The 20663-nt window shown below is 44.1% G+C and overlaps 2 protein-coding genes across 2 annotated transcripts; both read right to left on the bottom strand.

The window, feature by feature from the left end:
* Positions 1–6650: 6650 nt before the first annotated feature.
* LOC103356869 (vitelline membrane outer layer protein 1 homolog) lies at positions 6651–11751 on the bottom strand. Its single transcript, XM_008281179.1, has 4 exons — positions 11542–11751; positions 9629–9741; positions 8796–9102; positions 6651–6734 (listed from the first exon to the last, which is right to left on the bottom strand). The coding sequence occupies exons 1-4, from the start codon at positions 11749–11751 to the stop codon at positions 6732–6734; spliced, it is 633 nt and encodes a 210-aa protein (XP_008279401.1). The 3' UTR covers positions 6651–6731.
* A 2140-nt stretch (positions 11752–13891) lies between these two features.
* LOC103356860 (class II histocompatibility antigen, B-L beta chain-like) lies at positions 13892–20351 on the bottom strand. Its single transcript, XM_008281169.1, has 5 exons — positions 20231–20351; positions 18611–18880; positions 18101–18382; positions 15568–15679; positions 13892–15489 (listed from the first exon to the last, which is right to left on the bottom strand). Exons 1-5 carry the CDS (start codon positions 20316–20318, stop codon positions 15462–15464), a joined length of 780 nt encoding a protein of 259 aa, XP_008279391.1. The 5' UTR covers positions 20319–20351; the 3' UTR covers positions 13892–15461.
* Between the last annotated feature and the right edge of the window lie 312 nt (positions 20352–20663).

The raw sequence follows: 20663 nt of genomic DNA, 5'->3' as shown, positions 1-20663 counted from the left end.
CATGTGTCCTCGCTTCTTTTGTGTCACAGGAGGTGCAGCTTCTGCCCGTCCAGATGTTTACGGTTTTTCAGAACTGATCCTTTATGTTTGGATTTGAACCAAACCTTGAACGTTGCAGATATAGAATACGTCATACTTTCTGTGCTCTACTCTGAAATCCTAGGACCATTTAGGGCTAAAATAAAACGATAGGACTGCAACTAGTTCTTATTTTTATTGTGTTTTTATGCTGTAGACTTTCCTCAGCTCATCTGATTTGTTGTTTTATTGATAAAATGTGTGAAAATGGTGGAAAGATAGTAATCTGTGTTTCCCAAGGCAAAAAAATAACGTCCACACATCCCTTGTTTTGATGTTTAGTTTTATCGTCACAGAGGAGGAAGCATTTAGGACGCTGGGATCAGAGAGTTTAGAGGGTTTTTTTCCCCTCTAAATTTTTAACCATTTTTCAAGATAATTGCTGGTTAATTTATTCTTGAAAAGTCATCGATGAATGCAGTTTATGCAACAACACGATTTCTTCTAAGGCCTGAAAAGCTCAGAACATTAACCAAGATGAACACAGACTTTCGGCCACTAGGGCGGCGGGCGAGACCAAAAACCTAAAGCATTCGGTTTTCTTGTTCTACTTTTTGAGAGTCAGCTTCCTGCAAAATGTTCCAACATGGGAGTCTGATGCCCACTATGTATAGATCTGTGCATAAACGACACCTCTGACTGGCTCTTAAATAGCGGAAAAGTGGAACATTAATTTAAAGGGGCAATAAGAGCAAACTGCCCGTCCACGCTGCAGGAAACCCACAAGACAGAGACAGTCTGACACAAGAGGCAGAAAACCTGTCCAAGCCTGGCTGTAGTCAAGTAAGAGAAAACAACAGAACATTTAAAATCCTACTTCTGGTGACTCAGCTGTGACAAACCTTCAATCAACTCTGGCAAAAACATAGATTAGAAACTACATTGTCCTGCAGACTGTTACAGGATGGGAGTGTGCCAACCCTTAATATATTCATGCATAAATTACACCTCTGAAAGGAGGAGACTTGGCCATTAAACACCGGTCAGTCTGAGGTAAACACTCATTACCGGTAAATGGCCATAAAGGAGAGCTGACAGCAAAGAAGCTTCTTCAGTCTGCGAGACATCCACAAGACAGAAACGAGTCTGACACAAGAGTGAAGCACAAACATCACAACGAGCACAGAAGACACAGTTTGCCTGCTTCTAGTTTCACGTCGTGTCTTATTCACGTCTATTACAAACATAATGATAATGACCAAAGTTAGCAGGAGCCAGCGTTTAGTTTGTGGCTTCCAGCTGTTTGTAGGAATCTTTCCTCCGAGTTGATTAAACACCTGCAGCATCAGGAGAGAGTCGTGCACGTTTACGCATGTGGAACAACAGCAGTAGCTTCATTAAAGACAAATAAATGATCCCCAACACGGAGACAGCATCAGTCAAGAGCTGACGTTAGACGACGCTGTGTGCTTAACCTCAGACAGACGAGCTGTCACCACAGAGTCTAGAAGCTGCAGACGGCTGAATCCTGACCTCGCCGACATCACCGAGTCAAATCAGGTTTCACTCACATCAGGTATGTTTTTAATCAGAGAGTTTTTAGTGTTTCACTGCAGGATATCTGCAGCTGTCACATTATTGGGCACATGGATGCTTTATAAACAAACAAACAAACAAACAAACAAACAAACAGAGATTAAATTTTAAAAAATAAAGATAAATAAGTTTAAAACAACAACAAACAACAAACAGACAATCAGGATGTCCTCCCCTCTACACCACCAGGGTGTCACTGTTTCAGTGTTGACCTGATCGAGCAGAGTCCAGACCAGAACGGGTCCATCATGTCCACATAGTCCAGGACGGGTCGCCACATCGTCATAAATCCTTCAGTGTTCCTCCACAGCAGGGCTGTCCTCTGATATCCAGAATCTGAGAATTGTCTCTCTTGCTATATAATCAGGTTAGCATCATATTTGTCCACTTCTGCTGCCAAAATGCAGTGAAAGGAGGAGAGCTCCAAGTCATGTCCCATCAGAACAACAATCCCTCACGTCAGAACAGAAATTCTGAATTTTGCCACATTTCATAAACACGTGTACATGTACCAAAGAAATCACATTGTGTTGAACCGTATGTTGCTGTAGTTTGGTCACACATGGACAGGATCCTCAGTGTTGGTGTCTTAAATAAATTATGGATGTCTTGCCGCTGGTTGAACTTTTCTCCCTCAGACATTCTGCAGCATTTCTTCTGGTGGACGGCTTTGAACTATTTTTAATTAGATTAGATTTGCTGTCATTATGCAGTGTGAGGCGACAATACAACTAAATCTGAAGGCGCCTCCTGAGTGGAACAAACACAATCGACGCAAAAGATATAAAAACATCAGGATGTTTTAAAAGGTGATAAATATGTAAAAGTGCAGCAGGAAAGGCAGACATTATGAAGTAAATAATAAAACTGTTTAAACAGCTGCACCTCGATTAGTCGATGCAAATCTGATAAATAACTATAAAATAAGAAGCCAAAGTGCATGAAAGCGTAGTTCATTATAGGATTCCTGACGTGCATTTACGGCTTTTGGTTTTCGTTTATGAAAAGCGTTGATACGCACAACTGCACGAAACACAGAAACTATCAAGTCCAAGACTGTGTCTGAGCCCTCCAGCCTGATGCAACCCTGAGAATCAAAAGACACAATGGATGTCCCTCATAAAGCGCTCCAGCTCTCTGTGTCGTAGGAATAAGTTCTTCAAACCGCCGTGTTCTTGCTCTGCTCAAGGACTGCTGCCCTTGGACGAACACACAACGATGGAATGGCAGCATCAGTGCTCCGTGGAAATACAAAAAGCAGCCGAATGCAGCAGGGAGGTGAGACGTACAGACCCGAATTAACATTTACTCTAAGCGAGGGGATGTTTTTGTTTTTTCAGATCTGCTCCATCTGGTTATTACCTACATTACTGTGGGAACCTCAGTGTAGATCAACTTGATAGTTATTACACCATAACACCACAGTAACACCATTTATTCTGTCCTTATATCAAAACAACACCATTCGGGCCCAAAACTGTCCCTCATGCATCAATATTTCACATAAAACCTCCAACTGCCACACATCATAATAACCCCGCGGTGTTTATGAACTGAACTATATTTACAGTTGAGTCAGCCCAGCCGGTGTGATCTATAAGTCATGAGCCGGGCGCCCGGGGGAGCGTCGGGTCATTAAGAGGAGCGCTGCGCCTGCAACCAAAACCAAAAACACCAAATCCATTCTGTTCACTACAGGAGGCGTTAATGGCTCTTAAGGCAGGCTGGGGACCCACCTGAGGGCCGCTAAGACGGTCAGAAGCACAGCGAGACCGCGGCTCGGATATTAAACTTATGACCCGGGGCGTTATGATGGCGAGGTTCTGCTCCGGGGCCCAGAGGTAATGCTGCACAACGGTTTGTGGAGGGTGTTTGAATAATGAAGTTCCTTTGTGACTGTAAAAAATGTTGTTTTCATGATTGCGGTACAGGATGCAATAACGGCGCGCGGGCCGGGCCGGGCCGAGGTGGGTTCAGCACAGCTCGCAGGTCTCTGGGCCCAGAGGGCTGCTGAGGTCCCCTGAGAGGTGGAGCGGTGCCAGGTGTTCTGACTCCATCGATCTAGAAGTCACCGCACTCATTAAATCAGTCCAAAATGTTTGTACTGGCTGCGGCTTGATGCAGCGCTGCCACCTAGTGACCGCCTGAGGCCTGCAACAGAACCAACTCCAGAACACACTGCATCCTTCTGGTTCTGACATCCATCCATCCATCCATTATCTATACACCGCTTGATCCTTCTGGTTCTGACATGTTCAGTTGATGTTTGACAGAAACAGAAATTTAACGGTGAACGTATCAAATAATACTCGTGATAATTTTCACATTTTCACATCATACAGTACGGATAGTCGACAACCTTGTGCTTCTGTTTGGTGTTCTGCTGACCTGGTTTGGCTCCACTTGTCCCCTTTAAGGCTCCACTCTCTGTAAATCAAGACAAAGCTGCTCTCAGGCGTCGTCTTCATCCTGTCAGAACATTTCTATCCTGACTTGGGCGTTTTCTTTCAGGATGACACGACCTGCATCCAAGGGTCACTGAACGGTTTGATGAAAATTAATCCTGTGTTGTGGCAGTCGCCACATCTAAACCAAACTAAAACCTTTGGAAGACTTTGGACCAACATGCTCAGGTCCAGTTCCAGAGAATCAACACCAAGCAGCCCTGAAGCACGTAGCACCCTACACATCACCAGAACATGGTACGTAGCTCTTTTTTCTCTAATTTATCATCTGTTTTTAAAGTCGCTTTTCCTTTTGTCAGAGCTTAATATCCAGGTTGTACCGCTTAATCCCTCTAAAGTGCTCTCCACTCTCACGCCTCGGACCACCTTTATCAGCCCGGAAGGCTCTGAACGGAGCTGTGAGAGAAAAGAACCTGATTATGTCAAAGAAAAGCCATCAAGGTCATCTTAAAACTGAGACTTCAAATATTTGACAGAACACCTGGAGCATGAGTTTTAACAGATGAGGGTGTTTAAGAAGCAGGAGGGTCAGATGAAAGACGTTACTGAGCAGCACCATAATTGGACTTTCACTCAGGAGACAGTCTGAGAACCGAACAGTCAGCGTTTCTTTTTAACCATGACTGGTCCATAAAGGTTCTGTTTCCAGTAAGCCCAACCCGGCCTGGTGTCGCTCCCAACTGGTCGCATCAGGACACTTGTTAATGACACCTTGGCCCAATGTTTTACCACACAGGCAGCACCGTGTGGGTCAGGGTGGGTCCAACAGACCTCTACAGAACCCTCTCAACGCCTGATTTAGACGCCAGTAGAGTGCAGTACAATATTCTGCTGGTGTCGCTTCTCATGGAAACAAGAAAATGAAGCAGTTTGCTGTAAATAGGAGTAATATAATTAATATTAATATAAGTAATATAATAAGTAATAAGTTCGTCTTGTAGTTAACACTGTGTAAAGATCTAATGATCTTTTCCTGAACCTAAAAAACGAATAATAATAACCCAAAAAACCTGAATATGTCGAGTACATTAAAAAAACACTGGTCCTTCGGTGGACATTGTCAGTCTTTAAACTTCCGTTCAAGGCAAAATGCAGCAACCTGTGTGTTGAAAGTGATGCACAAGTGGTTCCCAATGCAATAACATTAAAGCTGCAACGTCTAATCGATTGACAGACAACAATGAAATTACATTTAAAAAGGCAAAATTTTCTCATTCGAGCTTCTCAAATTTGAACATTTTTTGTTTTCTTTCCTCCTCGATGACAGTAAACTGAAAAATCTTTGGGTTGCAGACAAAACAAAACATTTTAAGACAAAATCTTGGGCTTTGCTAAACACTCATCCAACATTTTCTGACATTTAATAGATCAAAAGTGAATCAATTAATCAGGAAAACATCTGACAGATGAATCAAAAGTGAAAATAACTGTCAGCTGCAGCACACGGTGAAGCCGAGGTGTTGTCCGTCTCTGAACAGCTGGGAGTGCAAATGTGCCGAACAAACCACTTAACCAAAACATTTCATTGAAATGTTGTATTTTGCATCAGATGCTCTGAACCAAACACAGAGAAGGTCTGAGCCTGGTCAGGCCTTACAGGACCACATGTAACATCACAAACTGAAGATTCATTCCTTGTCTGTTGAATGCACACTGTGTAGTTTTAAAAGCTTGATCATTTTGTTCATTAACCCTGACGATACAGGAGAACTAAAGGGATTCGCTTCAAGAAGTGTATTTCAACGACCACGTGGAAAATAAAAATGGTCGCCATGAGCTACTTTTCAAAACCTTCAGGCTCTCTAACTGTCCAACAGCACCAGATGTCCTGCTCTGATGAAACGCTGACATGTCACCTGAACTATTTTCTAAGCAGAGCAGCAAGAGCACTTGAGCATCAAACTCCAGTAAGTCCAGCTGGATCCGCAGTCAGCACCGACGTCCTCACCACCAGAACCGAGAGGTTCTGCGTAGCTGCGTCAAAGGCTGTCATCACTTTGCCTTGACTTGCAAAATCTTGTGAAAACCATTTCCTCAGTGTCTGATAACGTCCTCGAGTTCCCCACAACTCTCCGTACACTCCGCGTTAGCAGATTAACTACTCGCCGATTAATTAGCACAATTACCTCTGTGTGTGCCAGTCGGTGTCTTATCAACCTTTGTCAGGCCTTAAACTGTAAATTAATTAATACCCCCTCTCTTGTCATTTCTTAATTACCTCAGTTCCAGCAGGAATTCTGGGAAATGCCTGTGTCAGCGCCTCCCGCTTATTATGACTTTACTGTGAGCTCATTGGTTCATTAGACGGGAAATGAAAACATGCTGCTCTGGTGCTGATGAGGGGACGACATGATGTCCAAAGACGAGGGCTCGATCTGCAGCAGAGACCCTTCATCTGTTGGCTCTCGATGCTGAAGGTGATGCTCGGCTCTGAGTTCTCAGAGCTGGATGAAGCAATCGTCAGTGTACTGCTGACTGCTCATAACTCTGACCTCAGTACGCGTCAGTGCCATTAGGAGGGAAGGAACGGACACAAGAAAAGACAGTTCAGTTTGTGGGAAAGCAGCGATTCAAGTAAGCTTTTTATTATTATTTGAAATCTCTGAGTTCAAGGTGTTGGAGACAAACTGGACTGAGCTTCTCATTCGCTGATCACTGTCAATAAAAACAGAAACACAAAGTCACAGAAACATTCTGTAAACGTCTGTTAATACAAGATTTAAATAAACTGGACATTGATCCACATCAGGGTCCAGCTCGTAGCTGTTCGCCCAAAAAACTACATGTAAAAGTTAAAGTGCAGATGAAGCCTGTGCCATAGTCTAAGAATCCAGAGCTGGATGAATGGATGCTGAGATGAACTGATTTCTGTTGTTTTCAAGGTCATGAATCAGTTTTGAAGCTGCACGTCCCCACATTAGAGATGCAGCCGTTGTTCTTCCTTCTTTTAATGAAAATGAATAATAGAACACAAAAACACGCAACAACACACTCTGCCATGTTCAGACAGAGAGAAAATAACTCAAAATACTTTCTTTAAAAGACAGACTCAAGAGAGAAGCTGTGATGGGATTTGGTTTCTGTTCGTGAGGCCCGTTGTGGCTCAAAGGCAGCGGGGTGCATTCAGACCTGGAGTTCAGCTGCTTTGATCTGAACCAGAACTAAATGAAAATATTTCCTCTTGTTGTATTTTTGGATTCAGTTCATCCTGATAGTAACAAATCAGGGCTTGAAAAGAAAGTAGTTCAGGAATCGGACACTGAAACAATAACCTGTTATCACTGGAGGTTAGAGCCCGCTGAGGATAAACACAAGGAAATGGATGAAGGACGGATTAGCAGGTAAAGTATGTGAACATATGTGATGTCAGCCAAGGTGGTTGAAAGGTGTGAACTAGTTGCAAAACTAACGTTTTAGCCCCTGACGCCTACGACAAAATAACATGTTTCAAGCAACCACACAATAATACCAAACAAAGGCAAAACTACGACCCAAAGGAAAACAACAGCACTTAAAACCTTAAGCATGACGGAAACATACAAAGAGCCCATTGATTATCCATCCATCCATCATCTCTACACCTTCATCCTCACCCGGGTCATGGGGGGCGGAGTCTATCCCAGCTGACTCAGGGTGAAGGCAGGTTCACCTGGACAGGTAACCAGTCTATCACAGGGCTACACTTAGAGACAGACAACCAAGCACACTCACATTCACACCTACGGACAATTTACAATCACCAATTAACCTCAGCATGTTTGTGGACTGTGGGAGGAAGCCGGAGAACCCGGAGAGAACCCACGCTGCACGGGGAGAACATGGAGACTCCACGCAGGAAGATCCCGGGTGTCCTCACCGGGACGTGAACCGGCGACCTTCTAGCTGTGAGGCTACGGTGCTAACCACTGAGCCACCTGCAGCCCTATATATCTGTATAGTTATGCAAAAAGGTGACACAGTACGTGGCTAAATGAAAGAGCAAAAGCCTGGACGAGATGCTCCAGGTAGGTTAGAAGCAGTGTTTTCTATGGGAGACCTCTGACGTGCACAGAAAAGCTTTAACACTCTGAAGGAAAGGAGACATGATACGTTCTCTTTAGAACTAATCTGTGTCGGGGTTTCCTGCCTGTACTGATTTGTGAACCGAACATTTCCAAACACGAGCATGAACAGCTGGCGGTAAAGTTCCCTTAAGTAGCCAGACCTCCATCTTCATCACACGGAAACATCTGGAGAAGATGTCAGATCATCATCACAAACTCTCGAGTTAATGAGAAATCCCTCCGGCGCCGCCACTCAGCCGGCTGTGATTCTGAAAACACCGAAAGCGACACTCGTGCTGTGTTACACAAACGAGCTCGCTAAGACGTCTCGATTACATCCAGCCTGTTTATACGCAACTTTTGTGCTTCGCTTTCTCCAGGTTTGAAGACCACCTGAGGTAGATGAACTGTGCTGACGTGGGTCATCTGTCCTCTTGAGAGGTGACGACAGGATGGATTTTCTTGCTGCAGGTTTGGGCTTTAGTCAGAGTTTACAGCTACAGCTTTGGTGGCAGCACCTCAAACACTTAGAGGTAATGTTGACATGGCTTCGGGCCATGAAGTCTGTTCTCAGTGGCTCAGAGTGAGTTCATGTAAACCTTTATGAGGAAGTGTCATTTATCCCACAACTATTTCTGGGCCTTTGTTCTTAGAATCTAATCCTTCATCTTACCTGCTGAGGTTTGGCACAGCAATGGAAGCGCACATCATTGAGGGTGGAGTCGTCCAGGGCGTACTGGTATTCCTCCATCTTGGTCTCGATGCCGCAGATCCCTCCGCCGCTGCACTCCTCACTCCAGTGGCCGTACTCTCCCCAGTCCATGCCGGGCGCCTCCAGCGTCGGGTTACTGCTGCAGCGGAACTTGATGTTGTTGACGGTCGTGTCGTCGCCAAACAGACCCTGGTGGGGCTCCACGCGGATCTGGAAGGAGGTGAGCACGCCGGAGGGGCAGTACTGGGGCTGGGACCAGTCACCGAAGCTGGGCAGAGGAGCAGCGAACACAGCAGAGTGAAAGGAAAATATCAGGAGGAGATCCAACAGTGGAAGATGTTCACGACATTTAAACGGGTGGAGGCGATGCTTTCACTCCAACACAATGCTCATCTACAGCTCAGTGCTGCTTCCAAAGCGCTGAACTGTTTAACTCTGACAGCGCAGCAGCGTTAACCAGGTTAGGGAAGGTGTTTGGGTGGTGTGTTCAGGCCTGTGCCACATCAGAGCTCCTGTTGCTAAACAGGTTGCATGAAAAGGAGCAAAACTGGATCCAGGATGACAACTGACCCGGTGGTTTAACAGGAAGTGAGAAATAAGTGATTACTAATATTACCAGCCGCACTTCTGCCAAAAATTAGAAAAAGAAACTACCAATTTCACAGCCTGGCGACCCCAAATGTGCTCTCCTTAATGGTTTAACTGAGCTTTCAGGATTTGCAAATAATTTCTAATAATATAAAGCAATTACTCCGAGTTATTAGCGAGCAGAACTCGTTACTGCGGCTGCTTACTAGCCGGTGTGGGACTCCACCGTGTACAGGAAGCTTCGGTCCTCTGCTTTGGCACAGACGAGGCGGATCCCGTTCAGGGCGGTGTCATCAGTACCGTACTGGTTGGACTCCACCTGAGGAAACACAGCAGTTCCCAGAAGCAGAAGCCGCTCTGGTTAAACCGGTTTCTTATCTTGTTTCTGGTGATCGAGACATCAGAGTTACATCCTGTTTAGGTGTTTCAGTCTGATCAGGTGAGTGCTGGTTAGTGTGTGAAACTACAACAAGTATGAATCTGTTTAATCTGCGTTTAAAAACAATCAGAATTAAACACATCTGTTTTCAGTTTCTCTCTAATCTTTAATTTTCTGGGAGATACTGGATCATGCTTAGTAAAATGAAACCCCAACGAGAAGCTGAGCGGGAAAAATCCAAAGAAGCCCAAAAGGTTGAAAGCCACTGGTTTAATCTTTAACTGTGTTGTAATTAGAAAGCTCGTTATAACATCCATCGAGTCAAAGCTTCATCTCACAAGTAACTAAAGCTGGTAGATAAATGCAGTGGAGGAGAAGGTTCAATATTCCTCTCTAAATGTCGTGGAGTGGAAACAGGAAGTAGTACCTCAGTACAGGTACCGGAAAACTGGAATTAAGTGAAGCACTTGATTAAGAACTTAAATATGTATTGAAATAAATTTTAAATGTTAAAAATCATCAGGAAAATGTTCCATCATTCAGAACTACTGGCAAAAAATAGCAACGAGCAAAAAGGACAAGACGAGTCAAAGAACCCCAGAGAGAGAGTCCAGAGTGTGGGATCAGCAGAAAGCTAACCATGCTAACTGCAGCTAGCCTCTCACCTGTCTGAGCGGCTGAAGCTGATTCAGATACCTGCAGTGGAATAAATACGACTCAGGTTTGTCTGACTCACTGCTCGTCTACCTTTAATCCGTTTTAACGCTTTGTCCAATTAACTAACTGCTAAAGTCGAGTATTTCCTCACAGGTGTGACATGTTTTGTGTCCCCACCTGGAGGTCCTCTAAGTAACCGTGGGAGATCTTTAAGCAGCCTATCGTTGTGCCTGTCAGAATGTGCTGCTCTCTTTCTTTATACTTTACAAAGAGAGCTGAAATCTGAAGTCTGTATATAAATATACATTTTTCTAAAAAATTAAACCAATTATTTGCACATTTTGAACGACCTGTCGAATTCTCTCATCTATATTTATTATCACTCTTTAATAAAATAAAATTAAAAGTATGTTCGAGTGATCAATGAAATCATCAGTAAAATAATCAATTTATTAAAGTAAATGACAGCTAAAGTGAGAACGTAGATGTTCTTCTACAGGTCTGTAAAAGTGGAAAAAACTTAACTGATGGGATCAATAACTGCAGCAGGAAAGAATATTTTTAGTAATTTTCTGCAGCTCCAGAGGCAACAAGGCTGGAGATAAACACACATTATTGTTTTTAGCCTTAAAAACGTCAGCATGCATGGTTTACCGTGTTCAGTCTTAGTTATTATCATCCTAACATGTTCTGAAGATATTAATATTTACAATAACGTTGCACAGATTACAGTTTGACTGGATGATGAGAAGAACCAGAAAGGTAATAAGAACCACATCCATGCCGAGGGAGGCCCGACCGCGAGGACCAGATTTAATCCAGGAGCCTGGTCCGGGTCAGCAATAACACAAATCAAAATAACCAAATAATTAATAGCTGCAGGCCTGCATCAGAGATATCAGTGTGTGTCCTTATTGTGTGTGTTATTGCTCAGTGCTTCTCTCTTCAGGCACTAATTATTAAAGCTGAATACATGTAAAACATTTAGAACATGTATTATTTCTTTCCTTTCCACAGCAGGTTTATATTAACTCTAATCTCTTTGACTGTGTAGTGTGTGTGTGTGGGGGTGTGTGTGTTTACCCTGACGCTGAACCCAACAGCAAAGAACTCATCAGGACACATCTCGGGCCAGGTCCAGTTCCCAAACTGCTCCCCGTTGTTCACAGTGAGCACAGATCTGTACTGCCTGTTGCTGAAGGCCACGCCGGCTCGCTGCAGGAAGCCCGTCTCCCCACAGAACCCGCCGGACAACACGGCCAGCAGCGCCACGGTGGTGAACAGACGAGCCATGTCGAGAGCAGTGAATCAGGATTTCACTCTAACAGGTAACGAGGGTCCGGACTCGACGCTCTTATAGCCTCCCTGCTGGTTCCAAAATAGACCGCCGGTATCAGGATGAATCATTTACAGTCAGCTTACGGGCGGCGTGGGAATCGACAGCTGGTGTTGGAAGATGGAAAGGTACGTTCAGAGAAATTCAGCGTTCATTCATCTTTTACATGACGGCATGCAGCATCAGAGCCACTTGATGAATTTAATCCACAGGACGTCTTCCAGCAGCAACAAAACCTCTGAAGTTAGCTGTCCAGAAATAACAATAGTATAGATGTTAAAGGAGAGCTGGGCCAGTCAATGTGAGATGCTTTAAACACATTTGAACACCTCTACACTGGTCACACCTTTAGGGGTTGGATATCTGGAGCTTGTATCGTGTAAACATTTGGCCTCGAGGCTCTTTTTGCTGTTCAAGTGTCTGGTTTCATCATCTAAAGAGTCCTCTACAGCCTTCAGAAAAAACAAAGGTTGTGGATGTCTATGAATCCCACAAGAGACTTGAAAACACGTCCAGATTACTTAAATAAAACAATCATTCCACTGAGAGGAAATTCATCTACAAGTGGTGCAAATGTTGTCCAGGACTGCAAAAGACGTTTCCAAGAACCTAGAAGTGTAATCCAGGTATCAGCAGGTAACTCTGCAGCTGTACAAAGAGATTGCACAAATTGTCGAAATGCCAAGAACAAGCGTTTGCTGGCACACAGTCTGTCTGCTGGTGAACATATAGGCTAAGAGCAGGGGGCCGGCTTCACCGAGTCCAGCTTACGGTTCCCCTAAAACAAAATCAGCTCCACAAAACACCTTGAAGCCTTATTTCAGGTCTTGGTCTTATACTGAAAGAACCCTTAACATAAGACTTCAGCAACCAAAACAAAGAAAGACAAAAAAATGAAGGTACCTCTAAACACACCAGAGCTCATAAAACAAACGGGTTTAATTTTCCCACATCTGTTGTTTTCTCTTTGCTGTTATTTGTAATTTTGCATTTTAATGTGTTTCCTCCTCTGACCTATTTGGCCTTCTTGTCTTCTTTTCTTCCACATTTTCATGTATTTATTTTATATTTAATCACCTGCAGACCTACTTTGGTAACACAGATCAGCTCAGGTGAGGCATCACAAGCACGAGGAACCCAAACACATGGCAGCTACTGCAGGAAGGACATCTGATCCATCTGAACACTAATATTAATATCATTTGTAATATTACTTTCTCAATAGTTTGGGTGATACCAGTCTCAGTATGTCTACTCTCTGAACTTCATGTGTAACATCACTTTACTACTTCACTAACATTACCACTATCACTTCTCTGTTTTCTATTCTAGTCACACATGTTTTGTGGATGAACTTCTACCGGCTGTGAAGCAGGGCGCCGGTTCTGTGGTTCAGCCGGGCCCGGGCGGCTTGCAGTCATTGATTCAACTCTGACTTGTGCACCATATCAAAGAGTGCTTGAAGATAATGTGACACCGTCTGTGTGAAAATTGAAGTTGAAGCAGGATAATGATTCAAAGCACAGCAGCAGCTCAGCCAATGGATGCGTGAGACGGACGAAGCGGAGGGTCGCGGTCTGGACCGAGCCCTGATTTAAATCCCATTGAGATGCTGCGAGGAGATTTGAGGCAAACAGAACATGCAAGAACGAAACGTCTTGTAACTGGAAGAGAGGTCATCATTTCGGCTGATGTCAGAGTCTGGTGGGCAATTTTACAAAACACTTCTAATAATTGTTCCTGCTAAAGGAGCCTCTGATGCAGAATTATATCCCACCTATTGGTATTGTGTTGAATAAATACATAAAACAGTAAAATTTCTCTGCGGCTGTGTTCAAACACACTCGTCTATCTGTGCATCGAAGACAATAAAACGGTTGTTTGTCCAAATATGTCGACAAAAACAGTTTCCACGAGATGCGCTTAATTTTTCACATGACTGGAGGAGATTAGGGGAACGTTGGAATCGGTTTATGTTGCCTGGATGTGCTCAGACGTCCAACCTTATCGCTGTGTTCAGATAAAACAAACTGACAAAGCCGCTTCTTCTTGAATTAAGGAGAGCAGCCTTATCTCGAGAAAAAAAAAAAAAGGACGTTAGTGATTAAGTTTTAATGCATTTATACGTTCGTCCTCACACACGTTCTCTACATATACAGACAATTAACAGCTGCTTAGAAAGAGGAAACACTGCAAAGACTTAATGTGGTTTAAGTTCAAGCATCTTCTGCGTACATGTACACGTATGCGTCCACCGTGAAGGCGTTCTCAGAACATCAGCAAACATGCAGAAAGTTAGAAAGTGACCTGAGTTTAGAGCATGAATATGAAGATCTAAAATGTTTTCAAACCTGAATATGACATTATTACAATTAACAGCATTAGAACTGGTGAGTTGTTCGTTTCCAGGCCTGTGTTGTGTTTCTGGCCAGCGCTCCCTCTTCTTTTGGCCTTCACTCATGTCTGAGGGAAACGTCTGGCTCTCAAACCGCTAAATGCATCTCCGCTTTGGAGCTGCTCATTCTGTCTGCGTGCCATTTGCTGCTGAGCGTAGGTAGCGCATGGTGGATCTTCAGAGCTTTCTTTTCCCTGACAATAGCAGCTTGCTGTGTGCATAAACAACACTCTGAGAAAAGTGAAACGAAACAGAAAAGTTGCACCGAAAGATGCTGTAAAAGCGCCGCAGAGCCGACGGGACACGGCAGAGCAGGGCGATGGTTCGCTGCAGTTTAAATACACCACAACATTAAAACCTGTGGTAGCAAACAGCGATATCTGTTTACAGTGGCACCTGTGAGCGGTGGGATATGTTAGAGGGCAGGTGAAGCTGATGTGGTGGAAAGCAGGAGGAACCTGAGGGACTTCGACAATAATCAAACTGTTTGTTAGCTTCTCCCAAAAATGGTCTTTTGGAAGCACTGGAGTGAAAATGTAGAAGTTTTGCAACAGGATTTAGGTCAATTAGAGGAACAGCTAAATGAAAAAAATAATAAAATGCATGAATAATAACAGTGAGAACTCGTATAAGCGTTTGTGGCAGCAAGTCAGAAGCTTGTTGGATGTGTGAGTCGTGTGGGAGGGAATTAAAGCTCCGAGCACGCTATCTGGCTGTGGGATGTAATGTATGCATCAGCGCTTAATTTGATTTTCTACAGATTACGCTCTGTAAACGGGACCAATAACAGAACCTGTGTGTCCGTCTGATGCCGTGTTTTAGTTCACGTGGATGTAACAAACGCAGATGTGACACGAGGATATGAATCTTCCTCCAAGGTGAGAACTATCGGAAGTGACAGCTCTGACATCTTAATCCTACAGAATGATCATAACACAAAGCCGGAACAATTTATGGGGCTAGTTTGAAGGATAATATGTCAGTCGAGTCCTTGGTTGACAAAAATGATAAAAGAGGCGCTCTGCTGCGAATTACAAAGAACAACAACAGCATGTCACCTTCCCACGGCGCCGTTTATCTCCACCGCAGGTCAAGCACAGCAGAATGCATGTCGAGGGCTTTGCTTTTTGTCTTTTTGTGGGCTTTTTAAAGATGTTTTAAAGAATTCAGTGGTGGATTTTTATTTTATTATTCATTCCTGTGTCAAGAGTTGGCTTCTGGTAAAACTGTAAAAACTGTCGAATTTTGAAAGCAGCACGGGGAGGTTTGTGTTTATGAGCTCAGTCGGCTGCCGTGAAACCTGCAAGATAAAAGAAAGAAGCTGTTACACACACAAAAAACACAGACAAAAGAAAAGTGTTTCAGGACATGAGCCCACCTCTGCTTCCACCAGTAGTAACCTGCTCCACCGGCAGCTACAGCCAGGCCGACGAGGAAGAACACGATCCCCACCGCCAGCTTCGCACGTCTAACATCCACAGGGAAGGTGTCTGAATGAGAAGGTGGACATTTGAATCCGCTCACAGATCAAACAGAACGATTTTCTGATTCAGTTCCTCTCTAGACCCCAAAATCACATCCTGTAAAGTCACTGATGGAGGATGAAACAAGTCTGCAGGTCAAGCTTTGCCTGGAAAGTATCTCAAAAGACGACAAACAACCACAATGACAAACAAAACGACCAGAGAGACGCAAAGCAACCGCAAATAGATCCAAACTTAGACTCAGAGGAATGAAAAATGACCCAAATGAGACATGAACAACAAGAAAGAGACGCAAAAAAACTGCAGAGACGCACAAAAAGTCCCAAGAGAGACACAAAATCAACAAAAAGAGACGCAACACAACTGCAAAGACACACCCAACAACCGAAATGAGGGAAAAACCATCACAAAGACACGCAAACAACAAAGAAAAAGGTGCAAAAAGAACTGAAACAACACACAAAAGACACGCAAACAACAGCAAAACCACGCAAGCCAACGACAATAAGATCCAACACCAGCAAAGAAAATCAAAACGACTTAAATGAGACACAAAATCACCATAAAGAGGCGCAAACAACTGCAAAAACACACAGAACACCTTCAATGAGACACAAAATCAACACAGACGGATGCAAACAAATGTCAGGAGATGCAAATCAGTCAAACGACAACAGAAGGCACAAAACAAATGTAAAAAAAAAATGCAAAGTGCTAGAGATAAGGTATACTGGTGGAGACACAGCATTGTGTGGTTTGAGGCTGTTTTGTGTCTCTCCCAGTCTAGAAGTCTTTCACAGGTCTGTGTTCAGTGTTTTTTATAATCCAGCCATGTGCACAATGACATGATGGTAAACTTAAAGCATCATCTTAAAGCCAGTATTTGAGACAAAAGGTTGTTTTCAACATGTTTACAATCCCTCATACCATCTAAATGCTCGACATACTTCCGTCTCTGTGAGCTTCAGTAATCCATAATGTAAGAGTGAAACGTCCCCATAAGTGAATTATTTCAAACACATTCATCTTTAATGAGCAGCTGTCAAACTCTCTGATCCTCCAGCTTATCGTTATACAAAAACACATTCTTCAAAAGCTGCAGTGTTGTGCCAAACAGCTGACAGTGTTCAGTACGCTACGCTGTGTGGAGGAACCAGCTCCATAGACAGTCATGTGTGGGCTCAATATGAAGCTTTACACAAAGCTGATGATGCTAAATCACCGAACCAATCACCTGGTGGTGCAGCTTTACATTAAACAGAATGAGACAGACCTCGTCTCTAGATTATAGAATTAAATGAATAATAATATTGGAATTACAATTAATTTTAAATGCATAAAGTTTACAGAATCCATTCCTTAACATGAGCACACTGGATAACGAAGATGGAGGATCGTTTATAAAAAGGAAAGTCCACTATCACAAATTACTGCATAAAAGGCTCAAACTGGTCGATAAGAATGCACCAGAATGCAGGAAATAAAGTGTTGGATGCTCCATATTATCTGGAGGAGGACGCCCAGACCCCTGCTTCATGTGTCCTCGCCAACACTCAAACCTACGCCCGAGCATGAACGTGTCGTAATGTTCAGATTGTTCCAGGCTCTGCTCCTCCACCACCGTCCATACAGACACTGTCCAATCTGCAATAACTATGAGCCTCAACTCTGTGAATGTTCTTATGCAGCAACTTGCAGTTAAACCATCCATCCATCATCTCTACACCTTAATCCTCACCAGGGTGGTGGGGGGCGGAGCCTATCCCAGCTGACTCAGGGTGAAGGCAGGTCCACCTGGACAGGTAACCAGTCTATCACAGGGCTACACTTAGAGACAGACAACCAAGCACACTCACATTCACACCTACGGACAATTTACAATCACCAATTAACCTCAGCATGTTTGTGGACTGTGGGAGGAAGCCGGAGAACCCGGAGAGAACCCACGCTGCACGGGGAGAACATTCAATTCAATTCAATTCAATTCAGTTTTATTTGTATAGCGCATATTTACAACAACAGTCATCTCATAGCGCTTCACAAAGGCAGAGACAGAAACACCCAACAATCCAGAACATCTGGATTCCCTATAAGCTTCAGCAGTCCACAACAGTGGGAAGGAACCGAAAACCCCCACAGGGGAAAAAAAAACCTCAGACAGAACCAGGCTCAGGGAGGGACGGCCATCTGCCTCCACCGGTTGGGTGAGAGTGGGATGAATTATACAATTTAGTTTACAGTTAAACAAGTTATTAGAAACATGGAGACTCCACGCAGGAAGATCCCGGGTGTCCTCACCTGGACGCTAACCGGCGACCTTCTAGCTGTGAGGCCACGATGCTAACCACCGAGCCACCTGCATCTCCAGTTAAACCATGCTTGTGTAAAACAAAAAGAGACACTCATGTTCAGTGTGTGGTCTCTTACCCCACTCCACCTCCAGGCTCTCCTTCAGGCTGCTGTGGTCCACCCTGCAGCTCACCCTCTCCCCTCTCTTCAGCGTCAGCTCCAGGTACGAGTGAAACTGGAAGCTCCAGTCGCCGTTGGCCAGAACGTCTGAAGTAAAGACGTCGGTAGTGACCTCCTCCCCGTCTCTCAGCCAGCTCACCATCACTTCCTGGGGATAAAACCCCCAAACACTGCACTCCAGCGTGGACCGCTCCCCGTAGTCAGCCGGCTTGGTCTGACGGACCTTGACATTTGGAGGCACTGGAGTGTAAAAATGATTAAAGCAAAAAAAAAAAAAAAAAGAGCTAAATGAAGTTTGCTTCAAGGCAGAGTGCAGAGGAGAGAGTCACGGGTTAAACAGTTTCCTTCAAGTCATTTAATTAAAGAATGGAAAGAGAAAGATTGTTTCCTGTTTAATGAAGAAAATTAAGCCCATGAAGGCTGCTGGTGTGCATGTAATGCACCGCGTCAGGAGAACAGGCTGCATACCTTTTCTATCCAGTATGCTCTTTCTGAACAATCTTGCGTTGTATCTGCAAAGCGTCTCCACTTCCTGCTTTCTTAACTTCATTTTCCAGCTCTGGTTGTTATAGTGGTTTGCGTTTATCATGCCATACTCTCCAAAGCCGACGTACGTCCCAAGTCGAGAGTCGTAAATGTTATTAAGCTTCTGGTTAAACACGTTTTTCACGAAGTAGACGACGTCGGTGATGTCGTCACTGTACTCGCAGTCGGAAATCATCTGGTACACGTAGCCCCCTGGAACAGGAAGAAAACCAGTCAGCACAGAAAACTGCAGCAGCAAAATCAGTCATGTTTTACTGCACATCTGCTGAACAAACTCTGGTTCCGCCGCCAACACCAACTATTTGGCAAACAAATAAAACCCTTTTTGTTTTGCAACACTGGTTCCAACCCACACTTAGAAGTTAAACTAACTCTTGCTGATGTGATGTACATGTCATGTACACACAAGCAGCACCTGCCAGTAGAACGACAGCCCTGCAGTAGTTATTGGTGCTAACCAGTGCGATGTTGCTGGAGAGTTTGGGGAAAACCCAGTTCTCAGGTGCAGCTGCTTCTCTGACGTCTGTAGATTCAGACGCTGAAAACACACCTGATGAGGAAACACCTACATTACCTGACTGCCACCTGTTTGCAACCCGTATCCAGATGCAGCTGCAGAACTTTCATGGGCGTGTTTTGGGGTTAAGTTTATGGAGGATGTCAAGTTCTGTTGTGTTGCTCAAGGTCAGGTAATGGTTTCCACATGACCAATGCACACAGTTCTAATCCATCCATCCATCCGTCATCTCTACACCTTAATCCTCACCAGGGTAGAACCGTAGGTGGCACACGGTTCTAATCATACTACAATATTTACGTAGGGTCAGCTACACAGACGGTCCCGTTGTCCTTCATACCAAACACAGAAGAACACACAGAGCTCCTGGATGAGCTCACCCTCGTCACCATGACATATCCGGCTCTGTGTGACTACTTGTTTCCCTGAATCTCTACGAGGGATGTTGAGAGTGTAAAGTTAGCATGACCTATAGACACAATGGACACATAGATGATCCATTATTAACATCATACTATCCTTTAAAAAGGCATGAGCATGCCAGGTATTTGCTTCTGGTCACTATTACTGCTGAATTATGTGACACTGAACAAAAGTCTCCAAAATTAATGAGAGCAAATTCAGGATAATGCTTTTTTAATTAAAACAACAACAAACAGAGTGCATTGAATCAATCAGGGGAAAAAACCATGAGGGAAACTTCCTTTGCATTATAAGGTGTGTTTGTTTGGATGCCAAAAGGATCATCTGACCTCACAGGCTCTCAGATCCTCTAATGCTGCTGCTGCTGCTGCTGGACACAACCTGAGACGATGCAAAACTCTTCTTGGGTATTTACTAGATATTCCCAAAACTACTGCATGCCTGGATCATGTCTTTAACCAGACCATACACGCAGGGTGTTTTATGCATCTCCTTGTGATAACCAATCACTGAGCCTCCTCTCAGAGCGCCGCTGAAGATGCCTGATTCTCACTTTGAAAACCTCTGGATACAGTAAAAACAAGAATACATGACAAACCTACCTGCTGGTGCGCTGCAGAGTAAAACAGCAGCGACTGCAAGTTTGTTCATAAAACAAGGTCCCATTTTCTCTCTTAATCCTGGAAACATAAAGTTCGCCTCATAAAGCCTAAAACCAAAGTGCATCAGGTACAGTAAGTGGCAGAATGCAGAAGCAGCGCTGAGGTAAACCGGTGTTTCAGGTTGTGCCACAGATGTGTTTTTGTTTTCATGCCTGAAATTACTTGAAAGTTTCGACTCTGAAGCGCTGCAGGTACTCGCCCTGTGTATCACTGTTATTGTGCTGCTGAGCCACTTCTGGAGCCTCATTGCCATTCAGTCTGCTGCTCCATCACTGGAGCACAACTGCAGTCTTAATCTCACTCAGAGAGTCGGAGGAATCACTGGCTTCTCCTGAACACATGCTGCTGCTGCTGCTGCAAAATCAAAGCTGCA

The sequence above is a fragment of the Stegastes partitus genome, unplaced genomic scaffold (genome assembly GCF_000690725.1).
Source record: "Stegastes partitus isolate 25-593 unplaced genomic scaffold, Stegastes_partitus-1.0.2 Scaffold225, whole genome shotgun sequence".
Classification (NCBI taxonomy): Eukaryota; Metazoa; Chordata; class Actinopteri; family Pomacentridae; genus Stegastes; species Stegastes partitus.
The sequence above is the reverse complement of the archived record's forward strand: the minus strand, read 5'-3'. Positions and strand labels throughout refer to the sequence as shown.

Coding starts and splice junctions, on each gene's coding strand:
- LOC103356860 (XM_008281169.1), bottom strand. CDS start 20,318: ATGTTTCCAGGATTAAGAGAGAAAATGGGACCTTGTTTTATGAACAAA. Junction 18,881..20,230: donor ACTCTGCAGCGCACCAGCAG/GTAGGTTTGTCA, acceptor TTCCTGTTCCAG/GGGGCTACGTGTACCAGATG. Junction 18,383..18,610: donor GAGCATACTGGATAGAAAAG/GTATGCAGCCTG, acceptor TTTACACTCCAG/TGCCTCCAAATGTCAAGGTC.
- LOC103356869 (XM_008281179.1), bottom strand. CDS start 11,751: ATGGCTCGTCTGTTCACCACCGTGGCGCTGCTGGCCGTGTTGTCCGGC. Junction 9,742..11,541: donor CTGTTGGGTTCAGCGTCAGG/GTAAACACACAC, acceptor GTGTTTCCTCAG/GTGGAGTCCAACCAGTACGG. Junction 9,103..9,628: donor GTGGAGTCCCACACCGGCTA/GTAAGCAGCCGC, acceptor TCCTCTGCCCAG/CTTCGGTGACTGGTCCCAGC.